General features: G+C 42.2%; 1 protein-coding gene across 1 annotated transcript; it reads left to right on the top strand.

Moving 5' to 3' along the window:
* The first annotated feature begins 453 nt into the window (after positions 1-453).
* On the top strand, positions 454-16,116 carry LOC139307135 (interleukin-17 receptor D-like). The gene is made up of 11 exons (XM_070931017.1): positions 454-694; positions 6,997-7,155; positions 7,677-7,795; positions 10,185-10,308; positions 10,586-10,624; positions 11,360-11,505; positions 11,622-11,696; positions 12,189-12,255; positions 12,683-12,829; positions 13,019-13,191; positions 14,649-16,116. The coding sequence occupies exons 1-11, from the start codon at positions 454-456 to the stop codon at positions 15,192-15,194; spliced, it is 1,836 nt and encodes a 611-aa protein (XP_070787118.1). The 3' UTR covers positions 15,195-16,116.
* Positions 16,117-22,085: the final 5,969 nt, after the last annotated feature.

Here is a 22,085-nt window from a genome sequence, read left to right as displayed (position 1 = left end):
CAGTGGGCTAAGGATATGATGTCCGAGATTAAAAACGGCAACGTTGAGAATACGAAATACAGGGAGGAGACAAAGACCGAGATCGTGAGGTGCAAAGAAGAAGTAGAGAAAGGAAGGAAAGAGACGAAGGCCGAGATGGAAAAATGGGCTAGGAGCGTGGAAGAGAATGCTAAAGCTCAGTTTGAGTTGCTACGTGGGGAGGTGAGGCTGATTAGCGATCATACTAGCAGTTTGGCTAATAGGATGGACGAACGGAAAAAAGAGGTGGATGAAATATTGAATGGTCAGTCTGACAGCATAACCAACATTGAGACAAAACTGAAAGAAATGGAGAAGGAGGTACTGAAGCTGAGGGGACGGAGTGAAGACCTCGAGGCACGATCACGACGCAACAACATACGTGTCGTGGGGGTAAGAGAAGGGGCCGAGACGGGCAAAAAGCCGTCAGACTTTATGGCGGGCTTGCTGAAAGACAAGTTGGGACTAGCAGTAACACCGACGCTTGATCGAGCACACCGGACACTCGGCGCGAGACGAGACGGGAACGGAGTTGCGCCGAGAGCGTTCGTCGTGAGATGTCACTACTTTACAGAGAAAGAGGAGATAATGAAGAAGGCGAGAGAAATGGAGAGAACACCGGAGGGTCGGAGCGGACAGATTCACATCTTCCCGGACTACACCCAGGAGGTAAACAGTAAGAGAGCAGCCTTCAAAGAAGCAAGAAGCCTCCTGCGGGCCTGCACGGGGATCAGATATGGGCTGCGTTACCCGGCAACCCTGGTGATTACGCCAGAAGGAGGGCAAACGAAAATCTTCGAGAGCCCAAAAGACGCCGTGGATTACATCAAGAAGAAACTGAACCCTGGGTGAAGCATATAGACTGGTTTCAGCTTGGCTAAGTAGAAATGTACACATGCTTACACTGTTGAAATGGGATGACTACTGCAAGCAGGATTTTGTTGACTAGATTTGACAATATTGACAAAGAAATATTTGTTTCAGTGTGTATTTAAGTGGGGATATGCACATGCACTCACATATATTGCTGGGTGTATGTATATATATATATATATATATATATATATATATATATATTTTTTTTTTTTTTTTCTGTGTATATAGATATATAATTCTCATCCCATCCTAGGAGCTACGGTTGCCCTGTCATATTATTGTTTTGTCTTATTCAAGGTTTAAGAATTGATTTTTCCCCCTTGGCTATTGTTGCCTACTGCCTATGGTATTGCCTTTTATTTCTATTTTTAATATTTTACATTATTTAGGATCTTGCTCTTGAGAGCTCCCTCTGTTTGTTTTTCCCATGAGGTGATTAAGTCAAAGGGGTGATGTTATACTTTTAAGGTTAGGGGGTGATATACACGGAGCCGCACACGGTAGGCTTGGTGTGTAGGAGGATGATGGACCGGTTGGCCACGAGAGAGCTCGTTAAAGAGCACTGTGTTAGCGTTCATATATGTAATGTGTTATGTGTTAGCTGTGTCTGTGTGTGTGACACCCCCCCCTCCCTCCCCAGACCCTCTCCTTTTAACCTTTTTGTTTTTGCTGCCAAATCTTCAAGGTGTGATCCGGAAAGTGGGTATCATAGGGGTGCAATGGTGATTCCGGGCTGCGGACTCCTGACATGGCACCAAACATGGATGCGAGCAGAATGGACACAAAATTGATGAGCTGGAACGTAAGGGCGATCAATAAGCCGGCTAAACGGAGTAAGATATTTTCGCATTTGAGAGACCAGGGAGCGGAGATAGTTTACTTACAGGAGACGCATTTGTTGAACAAGGACCACCTCAAGCTTTGTAGGGGGGGATTCAATCAGATTTATCACTCAAATTTCAATAGTAAGAGTCGAGGAGTGGCCATCCTTATACACAGGAATGTACAATTCGTAGAAACAACTACTATAAAAGATAAACATGGTCGATATGTTATTGTGGTTGGAAAATTATTCAATATGCCAGTGGTGTTGGCAAACATATACGCACCCAATTGGGATAATGTTCAATTTTTTAAGGACTTATTCTCATTACTGCCTAATTTGGACGCTCATAATCTGATTCTAGGGGGAGACCTAAACTGTGTCCTAGACTCAACCTTGGACCGCTCTAGCCCAACATCCAATGTATTAAGTAAATCAGCACAATGCATTAACTCTTTTTGTAAAGCATATGGTGTGTTTGATCCATGGAGATTCATAAACCCAACCTCCAGACAGTACTCCTTTTACTCCCCACCACATCAAACATATACTAGAATTGACTATTTCTTATTAGATAATAAACTGACTTCTATAGTAACAGATGTAGAATACACTGGTATAGTAATATCTGATCACAGCCCGGTCATGTTGAAACTTCACTTTCCTGAGAATACGCCACCTCAGAGAATGTGGCGCCTTAATAGCAGGCTATTGGCAGATGATGATTTTACAAAATTCATAAACTCGCAAATAGTCTTTTTCTTAGAACTTAATGATACCCCTGATATAAGTAATGGCACTCTGTGGGAATCCTTAAAAGCTTATTTACGAGGACAAATAATTTCATACAGTGCTGGTGAAAGGAAGAGAAAGATGAAACGTACCACGGAATTAATAAAAGCAATAAAAGAAGTTGACCTGGCAAATTCTATGACTCCCTCTGAGGAGCTACATAGAAAGCGGATTTTGCTCCAAACTGAATATGATGTCTTGATAAGTCAATGTGAGGAGGATCTATATCTTAGGTCAAGACAGGATCTCTATGAGCATGGTGAGCGTGCGGGTAAGCTCCTGAGCTACCAGTTGAAGCAATCAGCAGCTGCTGGCAGGATAGTACAGATAGGAGATAACCTGGGAAACAAAATTATAGATCAGAAGGGTATTAACGACCAATTTAAATCTTTTTATAAGGATCTGTATACTTCAGAAACAGATGACAAGGAACGAGTGAAAATTTTTTTTGAAAATCTGGAAATACCATCCCTAGATGACGCAGATAGGGATAGATTAGAGGGACCCATGACGGCTAGGGAGATAGAGAATGCGATTCGGAATATGAAGACAGGCAAAGCGCCGGGCCCTGATGGGTTCCCAAGTGAGTTTTATAAAACATTCGCTTCTAAACTGATACCCCTGCTTTGTGGAGTATATAGGGAGGTCCTTGATAAAAAAGCTTTGCCTCAAACAATGTCACAGGCTTTGATCTCTGTACTCCTTAAGAAAAATAAAGACCCACTTAAATGTGAATCATACCGCCCAGTGAGTCTACTTGGCTGTGATTATAAGATATTGGCCAAAATATTGGCGGCTAGGATTGAGCTTGTTATAAGTAAAATAATTCATCCTGACCAGACAGGGTTTGTTGCTGGTAGACAACTTTCCAGTAATCTCCGTCGCTTGTTTAATGTGATATACACTGCTGAAGATAACATTGAGCCTGAGATTGTGATCTCCCTGGATGCCCACAAAGCCTTTGATAGAATAGAGTATTTCTATCTGTTCACGGCCCTCGAGAGATTCGGATTCTGTCCTAAATTTCGCTCGTGGATTGAGATAATTTATGCGAACCCCCAGGCTATGGTAAGAACAAACAATATAATATCTGAACCTTTTCCTCTGTTTCGGGGGACAAGGCAGGGTTGCCCCTTGTCGCCCATGCTCTTTGATGTGGCAATTGAGCCCCTCGCAATAATGCTGAGGCATGCTGCTGAGCTCGGGGGAATACACAGGGGCACGCAAATTCATAAGTTGTCTTTATACGCTGATGACCTCCTCCTCTTCCTGTCGAATCCTGTCACGAACATCCCGGTAGCTCTTGGTATTATCGAAGACTATGGGAGGGTGTCGGGTTATAAAATTAACCTGGGAAAAAGTGTCCTTTTCCCAATTAATAAACAGGCGAGGAAACTTTCATTCCAGGCCTATCCCTTTACAACAAATAAGGATAAGTTTACCTATTTAGGTATCAATGTAACAAGGAGGTATAAAGATTTATTTAATCATAATTTTAAAGTAACATTGGATACGGCAAAATTAGATATGGAAAGGTGGTCATCCCTCCCCCTATCATTAGCAGGGAAGATAAATTCTGTTAAAATGAACATAATGCCACGGTTCCTCTATTTATTCCAGACGGTACCAATTTTCATACCGAAGTCATTTTTTAAAGAACTGAATAAATGTACATCCACCTTTATCTGGGAAAAAAAAGTCCCCCGGATAAGAAGGGAGTTCCTTGAGAGACAGAGGGAAGAGGGAGGCCTGGCCCTACCAAATTATATGCACTATTATTGGGCTGCTAATATACATAAGGTGTTGTTTTGGGTCTCAAAGTTGGATGACGATGAAACTCCAGTGTGGGTACATATGGAAAGATATGCATCTAGCCCGGTGTCCCTATGCTCCCTGGTCTGCGCTCCTCTGCCCTTAAGCAAACACCTTTACACAAACAACCCTGTTGTATGTGACTCTATCAAAATCTGGGTCCAATTCAGAACACATTTTAAAAATAGAAACGCCCTCCTGTCTGCTCCCGTCTATGGCAATCACTTATTCTCCCCGGCCCTTGGGGGAACAGCATTTAGGGAATGGTATAGAGCTGGGGTGGAATGCGTCAAAAATCTTTTTAAAGGTGGTGTTTTCATGTCTGCTGCTCAGTTGGAGAAGGAATATGGAATCCCCTCAAAGACGAATTACTTAAGATATTTTCAGGTTCGAGATTTTGTGAAAAAGACATTCGCCTCATCCCTTGAGTTGCCGCGGAGTGGATGGATAGATGGGCTGCTAGACATGAATCCAACTCTTAAAGGGACGGTTTCCACGCTCTATGTGAGCATCCAGAAGGTGGCTTCCCCATCCCTTGATATCTTACAAAGGAAGTGGGAGGAAGAGTTAGAATTGGACATATCAGATGTTGACTGGAGACGGGCAGTGGAACTAATACACTCTTCTTCTGTATGTGTTAGACATGGATTGATACAGTTTAAGGTCTTACACAGACTTCATTTCTCAAGGGACAAACTGGCAAGAATGTATCAGGGGGCTGATCCGACTTGCCCTAGATGTAAACAGTTGCCAGCCAATATAGGTCATATGTTCTGGTCCTGTCCCAAGCTGAAAGAGTTCTGGGCCAGAATTTTTAGAACTTTCTCGTCAATCTATAACAAAGATATAGAGCCCGGCCCTCTGACAGCCATCTTTGGTGTGACACCAAGGGAAGCGCCACTAACAATCTCTCAAAGGAAAACAATAGCATTCTCTTCATTGCTGGCTAGGAGATTGATCCTACTTAACTGGATAAAGGCGACACCGCCATCCCATAAACGATGGGTAGAAGAGGTGATGGCACACCTTAAATTAGAACATATTAGATTCACCTTGCAGGGCAACACTAAGAAGTACTCTACGGTCTGGCAGCCTTTTATTTCCTACTTTGAACATGAGTTCTAATTAGCCCCAACATAGATGGCAGCTTTTGACCCCCCCCCCCTCCTTCCCTTCCCTTCCCACATGGGTGATGGGTATGTCTGATGTCTGATATTAGTATGGTATGTCTTGTTACTGTTTTGTCTGTGGTTTAGACCTGTATTTGAGATGTATGTTTTGAGTCCTGCTGTCTTTTTTTTAATTTATTTTTTTATTTTATTTTATTTTATTTTTTTTATTTTATTTATTTTTTTTTTTTGAATGGGATGTTTGTTGTTTGAACAGAAAATTCAATAAAAACACTTTGATAATAATAATAATATAATGTTATTACAGAGACCCAACAGTTCCCACCATGAGCAAGCACTTTGGCGACAATGGCAAGGAAAAACTTCCTTTTAAGAGGCAGAAACCTCAAGCAGAACCAGACTCTAGGTGGGCGGTCATCTGCTTTGACCGGTTGGGTTTGAGAAAGAGAGAGAGAGGGAGAGAGAGAGAGACATAGAGAGGGAGGGAGAAAGAGAGAGGGGGAGAGACAGACAGACAGACAGAAAGAGACAGAGAGAGAGATAGACATAAAGACACAGATAGACAGACCGACAGACGGACTAGCAGTAGAAATAGCAGCTATAATTATAATAATAATGGAAATATGACTGATGATAGTAGTTACAGCTGTAATAATAGCTGTAATAATAGCACAGTAGATCAAAATGATTATCTGATATTAGCTTGTTTACTAATACAGCTTTAGATGACAGAGATCTGATATTTAACAGTCCACACTTAATTTTCCTATTGTTTTGTCCTATAGCAGTGGTGGTCTTAATTTTTATTAGGTTTTTATTAATGACTGCTCTCCTGTTTAATTTTGATTGAATTAATTTAAGTGGTCGGGGGGGAGACACAGTCATTATGGGGTTTTGGGTGGGTAACTGCTCTAATGGAAGCGCAGAGAAGCGTGTAGGACTGCGACTCTGCATCCTGGTCTGGACTCTGGGTTGTCACGGTTTTGGTTCACTAATAAAGTCGGTCAGATTTCTAGATATGAGAGCCGCTCCATCCAAAGTGGCATGAATGCCGTCTCTCCTCATCAGACCAGGTCTCCTCCAGAAAGTCCGCCAATTATCTACGAAGCCCACATCGTTTGCTGGACACCACCTCGACAGCCAGCGGTTGAATGATGACATGCGGCTAAACATGTCATCACTGGTCAAATTGGGAAGGGGCCCAGAGAAAACTACGGAGTCCGACATAGTTTTTGCAAACGAACACACCGACTCCACGTTAATTTTAGTGACCTCCGATTGGCGTAACCGGGAGTCATTACCGCCGACGTGAATAACAATCTTACTGTATTTACGCTTATCCATGCATGCTAACAAGTACAACCTCATAGCCGTTAGCATGACTGTAGCCCGGTCTTGCTAAAACATCCTGTTTCCTTTCATATTAGATATCCAGAAATGTATTGATTGCTGACTTGTGCACTGTCAAGAAATCATCATGTACTGAGAATGTCTTTTGCAGCAAAACACTTTGATATACTATGTGTCATTGTTATTTCTCCTCAGGTTGTATTCCATGGCCATGTTTTGAGTTGCTAGGAGAAGGAGACCCTAAAATCTGTCAGCACTATGTCCAAGCACCAAATGATGTGAAGATTGAGTTTGTACATGAGCCAAACCCCAAATATGACACAATGGTTGTCTCCTGGAAGCCCAGTTACTATGGTATGTTGATACAGATTGACAACGAAATACTCTCATCCTATATTCTAAAGCCAATTTCTGTATGCGGTTGTGATAAGGATACATAGCATGTCTTTAAATTGGGGTGAAAGTCATACAGTTGTTTGGTCAGTTTTTAAGACTGTAGCCAGTTTTGAAATTAAAATACCATGTCAGGCAGGAGTTACGTCCCCCAAATAATTTGTCATATCAGGGTTTGACATAAAGAAGATTTACTTCAGGTGACATACAGTGAATTATTTTTGAAAGGCGAAAATTATGCCTTGCATTATGAGAATGCTTCTAAGTACAGGTATGAGAGACAGCTCGTTGAATTATTCCAGGCTTTGACAGGTGACAGTATAACAGACTTTCTTGTTAAAAGTTTAATTGAGCATGCACTGAACTGGTGTAACACAAGCAGCACACACATGCATTTGACTTTGGAGTTTGTATGCAACTTAGATGATGGCTTGCCGAGTCCGTGACACTGACTTCACGCTGTCCTTTTGTGTTTGCTGCAGGCATCGCCTTCCTGCGAGGCTTTCAGGTGTCCCTCCAGGCTTTGGGAGGGTCTGGTGTTGCCTGTCAGCTCTTTCTCTTCCACCGTAACCTCTCCATCCCGGCTTCACATGCTCAAAGGGTAGGAAGGGCCCCGCTCGCTTTGGTCTGTGCTTCTTTTTCTGCCTAGAATGCCACTTTTAACGCAAATTCTTGTTAAAAGCAGTTCTCAACAACAAACAACTAAGCAATACTTTGAATATAAATACATTTACATTTTGATTACAGATTATTTCATCAGGGAGTGGATCTTAAATCTTTCCCACCCCAAAGACCAAAGACTTTCCCCTGGGAAGACACACCAGCAGCCAGTATCTTTTAGCTTCTGGACATACTCTCACATTATGACCTGGTGTTTATGAAATTATGTTATATTTTGGGTGGGATAACAGTGACATCATCCTTCAGAAAAACTGAAAATATGCCCTTATGATTTTATCAAGCTCATCAAGATCATTCAAAAGCTGTAATTATCACACGAGAGGCAACGTCACAGGAAGTCTGTTATTTAGCCTTTTGTTATGAGAATGTCCTGAAGGACTATGACACCATACACCATTGGACATGCTCACAACGGTGGGAACTCCACATGCATACATTTAAACCACATTAACACTTAATCCAATGAAAGGAACACACATTACTGTGTTTGACTTGGTAAACGATGAAAACGGTGAGGTTTCTAATAACCCTTATTTTGATAACTATAGGTTGTATGGGGCTGATTTTGTTTTTGAAACAAATCATTTTTGCTCAACCCTGTGTACACAACTCATCTGTCTAATTTTATATGTAATCTGCCAGTTTCAAAGAAGAGATATTTGCGTCACTATGTCCCACGACGATGCATTTTATGTCTGACATATTAGAAACAGATTAGTGCAATTTGCCCATTACTAGGCAACAAGTTGCTATCCACCTGCTTCATTTCGGTTTCTGTAATCAGAATCAGAATCAGAATCAGAAACTGTTTATTGCCAAGTAACATACATTACAAGGAATTTGCTGTGGTCTGAAGGTGCTATTGTTTTGATAACAAATAAGTAGAATATAAAAGCTAAAATAAGAATAAGAATAAAAATAAAAATAAAAAATAAGATAAGATAAATAACAACAGTGCAGTGACCAGAATAAAGTAAAGTGTCCAGATAAAGTGTCCAGTAGGGGGTGGGTGCGTTAATGTAACGCAGTGGGGACAGGGGTGATGTACGTTAATATAACGTATATTGTGTTAATTGTTTTACATGTAAAAACTATGTCCTATAGCATCCCTGGCTGAATGATGGTCTAACTCTTCACAAAACCTTTATAGATGACACACAGTGCTGTAGCTCCAAAACTGTGGGAACCATGAAGGTTGAAAAGCACTATATATGTGAGACCATTTGAGTCCATTTACTTTAACATCCTGATGGAATATGTCACAATAGCTTTACAATTTTCCTTGGATTATATGCTTTAGATTGAAAATGAATTAGCATTACTATCATTTATACTCAAATACCACTTTTTAACCCTTTTAACTCAACTTAATGACAATCTCTAATGGAGTCCTATAGGTGAGCATTTGAACTCACCTATAGAATATGTATATGAAATATGTATTCGCATAAAGCATTGGAAAATAGCACAAATCACACATGAAATGCAGCTTTAATCTAGCATTACTTCACTAAAGCATGCTTCACCTTACATACAAGCTTTATAATTTAACTAACAGAACCAATAATAACACAGCTTTAAGAACAGACTCATGAAATCAACAGATTATTTAAGTATTCTGGACCATACCAAAGGTCATTAACACATCCATACATGTCCTTGAGGCGTCATCATACAATAAAGAAAAGTGTGAAATTGTTAAAGTGTAGCAAGTGTTAAACCAACAAGTGACTTTTAAGAACTGCAATGCATAAACACCATATTGTTGCCTATGAAAGACAGGGATCATGTTTTAAAAAACGTGATATCTATTTAATGGTAAATGTTTCATGAAAGAACCACAAGTTAGTACCAGAGCTACAGGCTGCAATGACCACTCTGTACTAGTATTCTGGTACTCTGGGAGGCAAATCTGACCATAACCAAGTCCAAGTCTCATATCCAAATCTGCATATGCTCAAATCAAATCATCCTACAAAAAAGTAAGTAAAAAGTTCAAATTCAATCAAAAACACACAACGTCACATCACATAAAATGGCAACTCGACTCAACAATTCTTTGGGGAAAGTGTTGATAAACATATGTCAGCTGGGATTGGCTGTAGCCCCCCTGTGACTCTCAAGGATAAGTGGGTATAGCAAATAGATGGATGAATATATATAATATATAACAGCAATATATATGAGACTTTGTATGAGAAAGCCGTTCTATTTAACCACTAATAAAGAATATGTCAAAAACTCTTATCTCAGCTTATCAGATAAGTGTGCAGTGTGTTTGAAGTCATAATTGCCACTGAATTCTGCAGGTGTACAAGTCAGACCCTTTCCCCGGCCTCTCCCTTGGGTCCCAGTATGCTGTTACCGTCATGGCTCTGCCAGTGCCTGAGGAGTGGGAGAGGTTCTACCACAGCAAGATCTTTTCCACACGCTGTAAGACTACTTTAAGCTCTAGACTAGATATTATCTCATAAAGCACACACACACACACACACACAGTTTCAGTGAACTTTGTGGTTGCTTCAGGGTAACCTTCAAAATCTAAATCCCTCCTTCTCTTGGCTTATTTACTGTACATATAATGACATCTCCTGCTCTGTCCCCAGAAAGCTCTCTGCTCTCTAAACTTTGCCCTTTTCATCATATATCTTTCAGTAAGACTATTGTCAAAACAATGGTGAATTTATAGTAATATGCGCTGGTTTTGCAGCATGTGCAGAGAAGAACGGTCTTGAGCAGTGCAAAAAAGGTGAGAATTTCTCATAGTTCCCAAATAAAGTCTGGTATAACAATAAATGTTTTCCTTCTTCGGTAATGCTTCAATTTACAGGTCCACAAATTTCATGGAAAGTAGGTGATAATTAGCAAGTTACGTATTTGAAATTTCTTTGAAATTATCCCCAAATTACCCCTAAATGTGTCCAAAATTACTGCAAAATTATTTAAGAATTATATTGTGCTCTTTCCTAATAAGCAGTTGCGGTTCGATTTTTCACAAAAGTTAAACTTGCTGAAAATCTATCAATCCATGAATAAATGCTGCAGCTCTTCAATAACCAAGAAATTCCTGCGTTTTGCTTCCCAGCTGTTGGGTAAAAGTGAAGGGGGTTAGCCCTGAAGTCGATCTGCCCAGGAGGAAAACAAAGTCTTCCCTGTGCTACCGACAAGGGTCTGGAAGCTAGCACAGGAGCTTTGGCCCTGCAGGAGGAGAAGGTTTTCAAGTCCGGGGTGGGGGGACCCAGTGGGGGAGTGGCGCCGGAATGGGCACCAGAACCGGAGACAGATGAGATAGCAACGGAACAGGGTTTAGCTAGTAGGAACTATCTAGATATCAGTTAACTTCGTATTACTTTCCTTGAAATGTATGTATGCATGTAATTATCACCTACTTATCATGAAATTTGCGGACCTGTAAAATGAAGCGTTACCGTTTCTTCTTATGATCAGCTTGACATCATGTCAATATTTTATGGTCTGGTTGTAGACTGGTATCCCAAATATATTGAGGTCCAACATGAAGGGACTGCCATCATAGTGACCTTTAACCTGGCTCCCCCGAACCTGGGCATCAGAAGCTACTTCTCACTGTGTTACGCAAACGGCATAATGAAATACACAGACATAACACCTGTGAGTTGTTTCAACTTCTGCAGCTTTATATTTTGCCAATGCCTTGCTTCTATTATGTGTATTACGGAACTATTTGATAATTAAGTGAACTGAATACTTGTATTTAATTTCCTTAGAATTCCACCAACAACAAAACTCATCACAGCTATCAGCTGAATGGCCTTCAAGAAGGAACCAATTACACTTGTGAGGTAAAATAAAAGTGGATTATAACTATTCTATCCTTAACACTGATTGCATAATATATAAAACTACAACTGTTTTCAACCTAATCTCAGGGGCTTTGTGTTTAATAAATTATATTGAAATACCAGTCTCAAAAAATATGTATTATATGGACTATCTATATATTTTATGCATTAATTTTCAACCATCGGCATTTAGCATTTAGCCAGATATTTCCCCTCAAGAGCTGGTGGAGAGCAAAACAGAGATAAAAGGAGAGTGAATATTGGACTTGCATTCATCATCACAACCCCAAATTAATGCTAATGTTGCTCCATGTCTTCTGGATAAATAGGCTGTTAGCCAACACAGTCGATATATCAACTTTATAAGGTGATGTGTCAGTGTTTTGTTTACAGCTTGTTGCGCTGCCCCCAAGTGGCCCCCAAAAGAAGTTTATTTTGTCAATCTACAAGGTCAAGAATGAACTGTCATGCTCAACATTTCTTGTTTCACAGATTGCAGCTAACGAAGTGGATGCAGTGAGGAAAACATTCAGTGTTCAAGTCATGCACATTCAAAAAGGTGGGGGAGGTTGTTTTATTGCTGCTGATCCACACAATCACTATGCATCATAGTAGGTGCTATGCAAACCTCTCTTTTCATTTTGTTGTGGAGATATAAGTGATATAATATTTAAGTGTCTGTTGGACCATGAATACAGTCTGTGTATATTTAATACATGTGTGATCAATCCCATCAGTCTTTCATCCCTTTAAGTAATACTTTGGAATTTGGGGAAATATTCTTATTATGCTTCCAGTCTTTATGCTAAACTAAAATAATCTACTCCCAGCTCTAGCTCCATAATTAGCACACAGGCATGACAGTGGTATCAATCATCTCATTTTAACTCTCGGCAGTAATTAGTAACGCATTTTCCAAAATGTCAAACTACTTCTTTAAGGTCTGTCACTGAATTATCATGTAATCACAACTCCCCACTCCTCAGAAGGTGCCTTGCAACTCTCTGTCACTCTCTCCTGGGCTTTGATGCTTCCACTGGGCCTGGCTGTGGTAGCCATACTTGTAGTCTTACTGGCTGCTCTCACCAGGAGGAGGCCCAAGCTGCAGATGAAGAAACTTGACATAAAACCAGGTGCGAAGACAAACCAAATACTTCATGTAAAATCACTGCTTGCATTTCATGAAAGCTAATCAAAATAAGTCATGATAATAATCCATTTTACACCATTTGACAGAGAACCTTTCTTGTACCTCTGTTCTGTCTTTTCCATTACTGGCATGATGTGAAATACAACCAGATTTCTTATTTTCATCCATTCAGATGTTATCAAGCAGCATCAAGAAAGCGGGACTCAGGAGGAAGTGATGGCATTGCCCAGAAACAGGCTGACCCCTCCTCGTCTTCTGATTTGCTACAGCAGTTATGATGGGCCCGCTCATGTCAAAGCTGTCATGCAGTTAGGGGCCTTCATACAACAACACATGGCCACTCAGGTAGTGGACATGACATGTCGTGGCTCTAATGCCTTTTCCTACAGGTGTGCTGATTCAGTGGAATCGGACAGGCAGAAACAAATTATGAATACATCCATCCATTCATTTTCTACTGCTTATCCGGGGCCGGGCACGCGGTGGGCAGCAGGCTAACCAAGGTGGTCCAGACATCCCTCTCCCTAGCAATGTTTTCTAGGGAGATCTCGAGGCGTTCCCAGGCCAGATGAGATATGTAATCCCTCCAACGTGTTCTGGGTCTAACCCGGGGTCTCCTACCAGTTGGACATGTCCAGAAATCCTCCAAAGGAAGGCGCTCAGGATTCATCCTGATCAGATGCCCGAACCACCTCAACTGGCTCCTTTCGATGCAAAGGAGCAGCGGCTCTACTCCGAGCTCCCTTCGGATCCCTTTTGAGGTCCTCCCCCTATCTCTAAGGCTGACCCCAGCCACCTTGATGAGGAAACTCATTTCGGTCGCTTGTATACCCAATCTCATTCTTTCGGTCCTTACCCAAAGCTCATGACCATAGCTAGGGGTTGGAAGGTAGATCGAGTGGTAAATCAAAAGCTTTGCCTTCCGGCTTAGCTCCCTCTTCACCACAACAGTTCAATACAACACCTGCATTAGTGCTGACACCGCATCAATCCGCTGGTCGATCTCACGCTCTATTTTACTCTCACTCGTGAACAAGACCCCGAGATACTTGAACTCCCTGCTTGAGGCAGTAACTCAGATTGCTCAGGCAGGGAGCAATCCACCTTTTTCCAGGAGAGAACCATGTCCTCGGACTTGGAGATGCTGACTCTCATCACGACCACTTTGCACTCGGCTGCAAACCGCCCCAGTGCATGCTGTGGGTCACAATCTGATGAAGCCAACAGAGCCACATCATCTGCAGAGAGCAGAGAAGCAATTCTGAAGTCCCCAAACCAAACACTCTCCTCTCCCGGCTGTGCCTTGAGATCCTGTCCATGAATATCACAAACAGAATCTGTGACAAGGGACACCCATCGAAAACGTATTTGACTTTTGTGCAGAATATACAGATACAGCTTGCACTATATATATATATATATACAGTATATATATATATATATATATATACACATATACATATAAGGACCAGGTGGCTTGTAGCAACGGCCCCGATGACCCCATACTCCCACAGTACCCCTCACAGGACCCCCCGGGGACACGGTCATAAGCCTTCTCCAAGTCCACAAAACACATGTAGACTGGATGGGAAACCCCACCCCCCACCCCAGTAAGCCCCCAAGGGTCCACTGTCCACAAGGCTAGGACGGAAATACAAAAAAGGATAACTGTCATCTTACAAAGCTAATTATTATATTGACAATTTCTGTGTTTCAATCTTTTCTTTAATATGAAATAGGGGTGTGTAAAATGTGTTATTAGAACACTTTGTCGTGACAGTGTTCTCCTTTGTTCTTCCCAGGTGTGCTTGGACCTGTGGGACTCTCTGAGCGTGGCTGAGGAGGGCAGTATGGCCTGGCACTGCCGTCAGATCCGGGAGAGCGACTTTATCTTGGTGATCTGTTCTTGGGGCTTCAATCGCAGACCTAAGCCAGAGCCAGAGGGTGACAACAAAGATGAGGCAGACAGAGGGCTGGACTTTGGGTCCAACGCCTTCAGCTCTGATGTAGCCATCAGACTTGTCGGAGAGGAGGTGGGACGAGCCAAAGCCAGGGGCCAGGACATGTCCAAATACATGGCGGCCATTTTTGAGTACTCTGAGGAAACAGACATTCCCACTGAGCTGAGGCTGGTATCTCACTACACGCTGACAAGTGACTTACCGCTGCTCTTCTCCCACCTCCATGGAGTGGCTCTGCATAGGCCGGGGGGTTACCTGAAGATAAACTACATCTCAGAGGAGGGCTTTTCTAAGTCACCAGCCGGAGCAGCTCTGCAGTTAGCAATCTACGAGGCTGGGATGGCAATGAGGGCAAAAAGGTATCACTCTGTGGAGGGAGGGAACTAAACACTAAAAAAAGCAATCCAATACGCCCTAACTTAATGGTGGTCCTCAGCCCAGTATAGGAGAATAGTTGGCTTACATAGCCAGACCTATCTCCACACTTCGGAGAAAGGTCTAGCTCAACCCATTATCATTCTGGGACAGGAGAAAAAAACGCTCTGGCTTGTTTGTATTTCTTTAAACCAATCACAATCGTCTTGGACAGCGCTAAGCCCAGGATGCAGTGACTGTGCCCTTGCAAAACGGTAACACGCAGACTGAAATAGTTGGCCAATGGCAGTCTTATCCCAACAGCCTACATCCGGTGAGTCAGACTACCTGAAGATAGACACTGATGATGGCCACAAACTTAACGGTTCCCTTAAATAATTGACCAACTAATCACCTCTGCCTCAGTTGTGCTGCAATGGCAGCAGCAGTGCACTTTGACCTCTAAAATGTGTTAACATGGTATATGTGTGTGTGTGTGTGTGTGTACAGGAAGGATTTGTTAAAAGAACGTCCAGTAATGTGTGTAATGGTCAAAAAAGCTATCTTAGTCTTACAAAAGACATTTTCTGTTTGTTTTCTTGCAGTGTCATGTGAAGTTATTATGAAATGAAAAACTTGTAATACAAGCATTGTACATAAATAAACAATTAATCTCATACGCGAGTTATTGAAGTTATCGTTTGAGAATGTTTGCCTTGAAGTACATACTGAACATTGTATACATGTATGTTTACAGTCATGCTTATAGTTTATGTATACATGTGCATATCTCATATATTCAAGAATGGATTAATAGGTCCCATCATTTGTAATGTTATGCTGATGTAAGGTGACGTGGATAAATGTGAGTTGTCTTGCATTTTGTGTTGTATTTTTGTGAAATTTAGATTTTCTTTTATGCATCTAATCATCTAATAAAATAAGATTAAAACAAGTTTTCTTTGGCTCATCAAATATGTCATATATGGCTTATTCATGACATTTGTGTATGACTGAATGGGAGGTATTGTCGATGCTGTAGGTTGCCAGGCTGCAGAAAAACCTCTATCTGTCTAGAGTAATTTTGGTAATCAACCATGTCTGAATACAGTTGATTAGATGCCATTTTAGTTTTTAAGTGAAGGATTGGTTTGTTAATTATGAACCTTTCGCGTGTATATATAATTAACAATTCAAATTGTAATTACAGTTTAGTGACTTGAGCAACAAGGTCTGGCAACCCGGTTGGAGGAGGCATCGTTGTGAGCCATAGACTGTTTAAAGCATATTGGGTTAAGTTAAAGGGATCTGATGAGGAACAACCTGCAACAAATGTGCTGTGTGGTTGTTGGGAATATTCACAACAACGTAAAGGACTTGGTTGGAATATTGATACAGTAGCAGTCGAATATGGTTTAAATGGGTTAGATTATGGGCTAAATATTGTGTGGGGTAATTTTCATCCCAATGTGGACTTGCCACTTGTGGAGCAGAAAAGAGAATGGACTGAAAGGAATGTGGATAACATTGGATATCAGAATCAGATTCAGAATCAGAAATACTTTATTGATCCCCAGGGGGAAATTGTACAGTACCGGTGCTCCCATTCAAGAGTAGAAAGCAGCATAAATTAGAAATGAAAGTATGTAAAAAATATAAAAATGAGAAATAGAAAATAAAAATATACACATTTACAATATTTTCAAATATGAAAAATAAAAGTAAAAAATATATACAATAGCAATGTATATGTATGTATGTGTATATATATATATATATATATATATATACATATGTACAGTGCATCCGGAAAGTATTCACGGCGCTTCACTTTTTCCACATTTTGTTATGTTACACCCTTATTCCAAAATGGATTAAATTAATTTTTTTCCTCAAAATTCTACACACAACACCCCATAATGACAATGTGAAAAAAGTTTTTTTGAAATTTTTGCAAATTTATTAAAAATAAAAAACTAAGAAATCACATGTACATAAGTATTCACAGCCTTTGCCATGAAGCTCAAAATTGAGCTCAGGTGCATCCTGTTTCCACTGATCATCCTTGAGATGTTTCTGCAGCTTAATTGGAGTCCACCTGTGGTAAATTCAGTTGATTGGACATGATTTGGAAAGGCACACACCTGTCTATATAAGGTCCCACAGTTGACAGTGCATGTCAGAGCACAAACCAAGCATGAAGTCAAAGGAATTGTCTGTAGACCTCCGAGACAGGATTGTCTCGAGGCACAAATCTGGGGAAGGTTACAGAAAAATTTCTGCTGCTTTGAAGGTCCCAATGAGCACAGTGGCCTCCATCATCCGTAAGTGGAAGAAGTTCGGAACCACCAGGACTCTTCCTAGAGCTGGCCGGCCATCTAAACTGAGTAATCGGGGGAGAAGGGCCTTAGTCAGGGAGGTGACCAAGAACCTGATGGTCACTCTGTCAGAGCTCCAGAGTTCCTCTGTGGAGAGAGGAGAACCTTCCAGAAGGACAACCATCTCTGCAGCAATCCACCAATCAGGCCTGTATGGTAGAGTGGCCAGACGGAAGCCACTCCTTAGTAAAAGGCACATAGCAGCCCACCTGGAGTTTGCCAAAAGGCACCTGAAGGACTCTCAGACCATGAGAAACAAAATTCTCTGGTCTGATGAGACAAAGATTGAACTCTTTGGTGTGAATGCCAGGCGTCACGTTTGGAGGAAACCAGGCACCGCTCATCACCAGGCCAATACCATCCCTACAGTGAAGCATGGTGGTGGCAGCATCATGCTGTGGGGATGTTTTTCAGCGGCAGGAACTGGGAGACTAGTCAGGATAGAGGGAAAGATGAATGCAGCAAAGTACAGAGACATCCTGGATGAAAACCTGCTCCAGAGCGCTCTTGACCTCAGACTGGGGCGACGGTTTATCTTTCAGCAGGACAACGACCCTAAGCACACAGCCAAGATATCAAAGGAGTGGCTTCAGGACAACTCTGTGAATGTCCTTGAGTGGCCCAGCCAGAGCCCAGACTTGAATCCGATTGAACATCTCTGGAGAGATCTGAAAATGGCTGTGCACCGACGCTTCCCATCCAACCTGATGGAGCTTGAGAGGTGCTGCAAAGAGGAATGGGTGAAACTGCCCAAAGATAGGTGTGCCAAGCTTGTGGCATCATATTCAAAAAGACTTGAGGCTGTAATTGCTGCCAAAGGTGCATCAACAAAGTATTGAGCAAAGGCTGTGAATACTTATGTACATGTGATTTCTCAGGTTTTTTATTTTTAATAAATTTGCAAAAATCTCAAATAAACTTTTTTCACGTTGTCATTATGGGGTGTTGTGTGTAGAATTTTGAGGAAAAAAATGAATTTAATCCATTTTGGTATAAGGCTGCAACATAACAAAATGTGGAAAAAGTGAAGCGCTGTGAATACTTTCCGGATGCACTGTATGTATTGCACTATTGTGTTTGACCATATATGTATTGCACTGACATTTAAGAATAAGTAATAGTGAGGTAGTATATGTAGAAGCAGGTCCAGATTTCCAGTCTGTTTCTTCTGAGTGTCTGACACTCTGAGGGAGGAGTTGAACAGTTTGATGGCCACAGGCAGGAATGATTTCCTGTGGCGCTCAGTTGTATATTTGGACTCTGGATCACTGTTACACCACAGTCATTAACGCTTTTCACGCCGTCACCCGCGCTGCATTGGGACACTCTGACCATGACATAGTCCACCTGATTCCTGCATACAGGCAGAAATTAAAACTTTCTAAGTCTGTTGCGAGAACTTCGAAGAAGTGGACCAGTGAAGCTGCAGAGGACCTGAAGGCGTGTTTGGACTGTACTGACTGGGATGTTTTCAGGACTGCTACCAACAGTCTGGATGAGTACACAGAGGTTGTGACTTCATATATCAGCTTCTGTGAGGACTGCTGCGTACCAACTCGGACCAGGGTGAGTTATAACAACGACAAACCCTGGTTCACAGAAAGACTGCGACAGCTGAGGTTGGAAAAGGAAGAGGCGTTTAAGAGTGGCAACAGAGCAGAGTTTAAGGAAGCCAAGTACAAGTTTAGCAAGGCGGTGAGGGAAGCTAAACGACTGTACTCAGAGAGACTACAAGACCAGTTCTCCTCCAACGACTCTGCTTCTGTGTGGAGGGGGCTCAGACAGATCACCAACTACAAGCCAAGAGCCTCTTCAACACCTCACTGGAGACATGCCACGTGCCAGCCTGCTTCAAGGCCTCCACCATCATCTCCGTCCCCAAAAAACCAGGGCCCACAGGATTAAATGACTACACACCCGTCGCCCTGACCTCTGTGGTCATGAAATCATTTGAACGCCTGGTTTTGTCCCACCTCAAATCCATCACCGACCCTCTGCTGGACCCCCTGCAGTTCGCCTACAGAGCCAACAGGTCTGTAGACGACGCCGTCAACTTGGCCCTACACTTCATCCTCCAGCACCTGGACTCCGCAGGATCCTATGCCAGGATCCTGTTCGTGGACTTCAGCTCTGCCTTCAACACGATCGTCCCGGCTCTTCTTCAGGACAAGCTCTCCCAGCTGAACGTGCCTGACCCCACCTGCAGGTGGATCACAGATTTCCTGTCTGACAGGAAGCAGCACGTGAAGCTGGGGAAACACGTCTCAGACTCGCGGACGATCAGCATCGGCTCCCCTCAAGGCTGTGTTCTTTCTCCTCTACTCTTCTCCCTGTACACCAACAGCTGCACCTCCAGTCACCAGTCCGTCAAGCTCCGTCAAGCTCCTGAGGGAGCTGAACATCATCTCTTCAGGACCTGTACTCCTCCAGGACCCTGAGGAGAGCAGGGAAGATCGCTGCTGACCCCTCCCACCCTGGACACCATCTGTTCGACCCCCTCCCCTCTGGCAGGAGGCTGCGGTCCATCAGGACCAAAACCTCCCACCACAAAAACAGTTTCTTCCCCTCTGCAGTCAACCTGACGAACTTACATTGACCCCCCCCCGAACACAAACACAAGTTATACGTTATATTAACGTACATCACCCCTGTCCCCCCTGCGTTACATTAACGCACCCACCCCCTACTGGACACTTTATTTTGGTCACTACACTGTTTGTTATTTATCTTATCTTATTTTTATTTTACCTTTTATATTCTACATATTTGTTGTCAAAACAATAGCACCTTCAGACCACGGCAAATTCCTTGTAATGTATGTTACTTAGTAATAAACAGTTTCTGATTCTGATATGCATCTTGTCACGACTGAGCAAGGCAAAAAATGAACCCACACACACGACTCAAACAAAGTACAAATATATAATAGAGTATTTATTTATAACAAAATATGAAGCTTGACAAAGCAAGAGATATCTACAAAGTTAACAACAGAAAATCACTCCCAAAAAGTGGAGGAACAAAACTAGGAAAAACAAGACAGTAAAGTGAACAAATTAACAAGAACACTGAAACAACTCACACAGGGACTAACAGGAAATCTTGACATGGAATTACCGCTGGTTATCATGGCACTGAGGACAAGACAAACTGCCACAAGACAAAGGGAGACGCAGACTATTTAAACATGAGGTGAGTGAACACAGGTGGAAACAATCAGGGGGACTGACAATCACAAAGGCGGGAAACACGAGGGCAGGAAGTAAAATGTTCTGAAACGAGAGGGCACACAATACTACAAAATAAAACAGGAAATGACAAGACAACATGACTAAACGAGACAAAAACGGTAACTTAACGTAAATGACGAGACATGACACATCCTGCCAAAAGTGTTTTAACAGAATGCTGGGAACATAATGAGACAAAAGTTTTGGGTGGATTGGTGATGCAAAGGCCATCAATTACAGTACAGCCCCACAGTTTCAATTTCTTCCATTCTTCCCTGGTTGTTCTCCTTGCCAAGTATAGACCTCAATATACAGCAGCAATTGAAGGACAAGTCAAAGCAACTTTCAGTATGCCGCAAAGTTTGATCAGCATTTTTCAGACTCTGTGTTCATATTCACAGATGGCTCCAAAGATCCTGTTACAGGGTGTGCAGGTGCAGCAGCTTATATCCGAGTGACTGAATCATATATTAGGAAAAGAGTGTCAGACCACTTGTCAGTATATACCTCAGAGCTATTGGCAATATTATTGGCCTTGCAGTGGATAGAAGAGAAGGAAATAAATAACACTGTTATTGCATCTGACAGCTTTGCAGCACTAACAAGCATGAGATCTGGCAGATCATCATTTAGGACAGATATTCTTAATGAAATATTTCTTTTCAATTCAATTCAATTCAATTTTATTTATATAGCGCCAAATCACAACAAAAGTCATCTCATGACACTTTACAAATAGAGCAGGTCTAGACCGACTCTTTATAATGTTATTACAGGAAGACTTCCGGATGTGCTTTGCCGTGTGAAGACGTGTGTGCGGAGGCTCCGTGTAAAAGTAGTCAAAAATATTAATATCGCCATATTTGTATCATTTTGGGGGGGCTGGACGAATAAGATTCTGTTTTGGGAGTGAACGAGTGCGTTCTCAGTGCAGTTTACGACCGAAAATGACCTCCAGATCGACTCGAACGGGCGGAGAAAAGCCGCCGGTGGTTAGCAACTTGACCTCCTCGGCTAGCAAGGGTGATATTAGCCTAACACGTGCCGACGACATGCCTCAGTGGGCTAAGGATATGATGTCCGAGATTAAAAACGGCAACGTTGAGAATACGAAATACAGGGAGGAGACAAAGACCGAGATCGTGAGGTGCAAAGAAGAAGTAGAGAAAGGAAGGAAAGAGACGAAGGCCGAGATGGAAAAATGGGCTAGGAGCGTGGAAGAGAATGCTAAAGCTCAGTTTGAGTTGCTACGTGGGGAGGTGAGGCTGATTAGCGATCATACTAGCAGTTTGGCTAATAGGATGGACGAACGGAAA

This window comes from Enoplosus armatus (assembly GCF_043641665.1).
Source record: "Enoplosus armatus isolate fEnoArm2 chromosome 16 unlocalized genomic scaffold, fEnoArm2.hap1 SUPER_16_unloc_2, whole genome shotgun sequence".
Classification (NCBI taxonomy): Eukaryota; Metazoa; Chordata; class Actinopteri; order Centrarchiformes; family Enoplosidae; genus Enoplosus; species Enoplosus armatus.
Note: the sequence above shows the minus strand (reverse complement) of the source record. Positions and strands in the feature narration are given on the sequence as shown.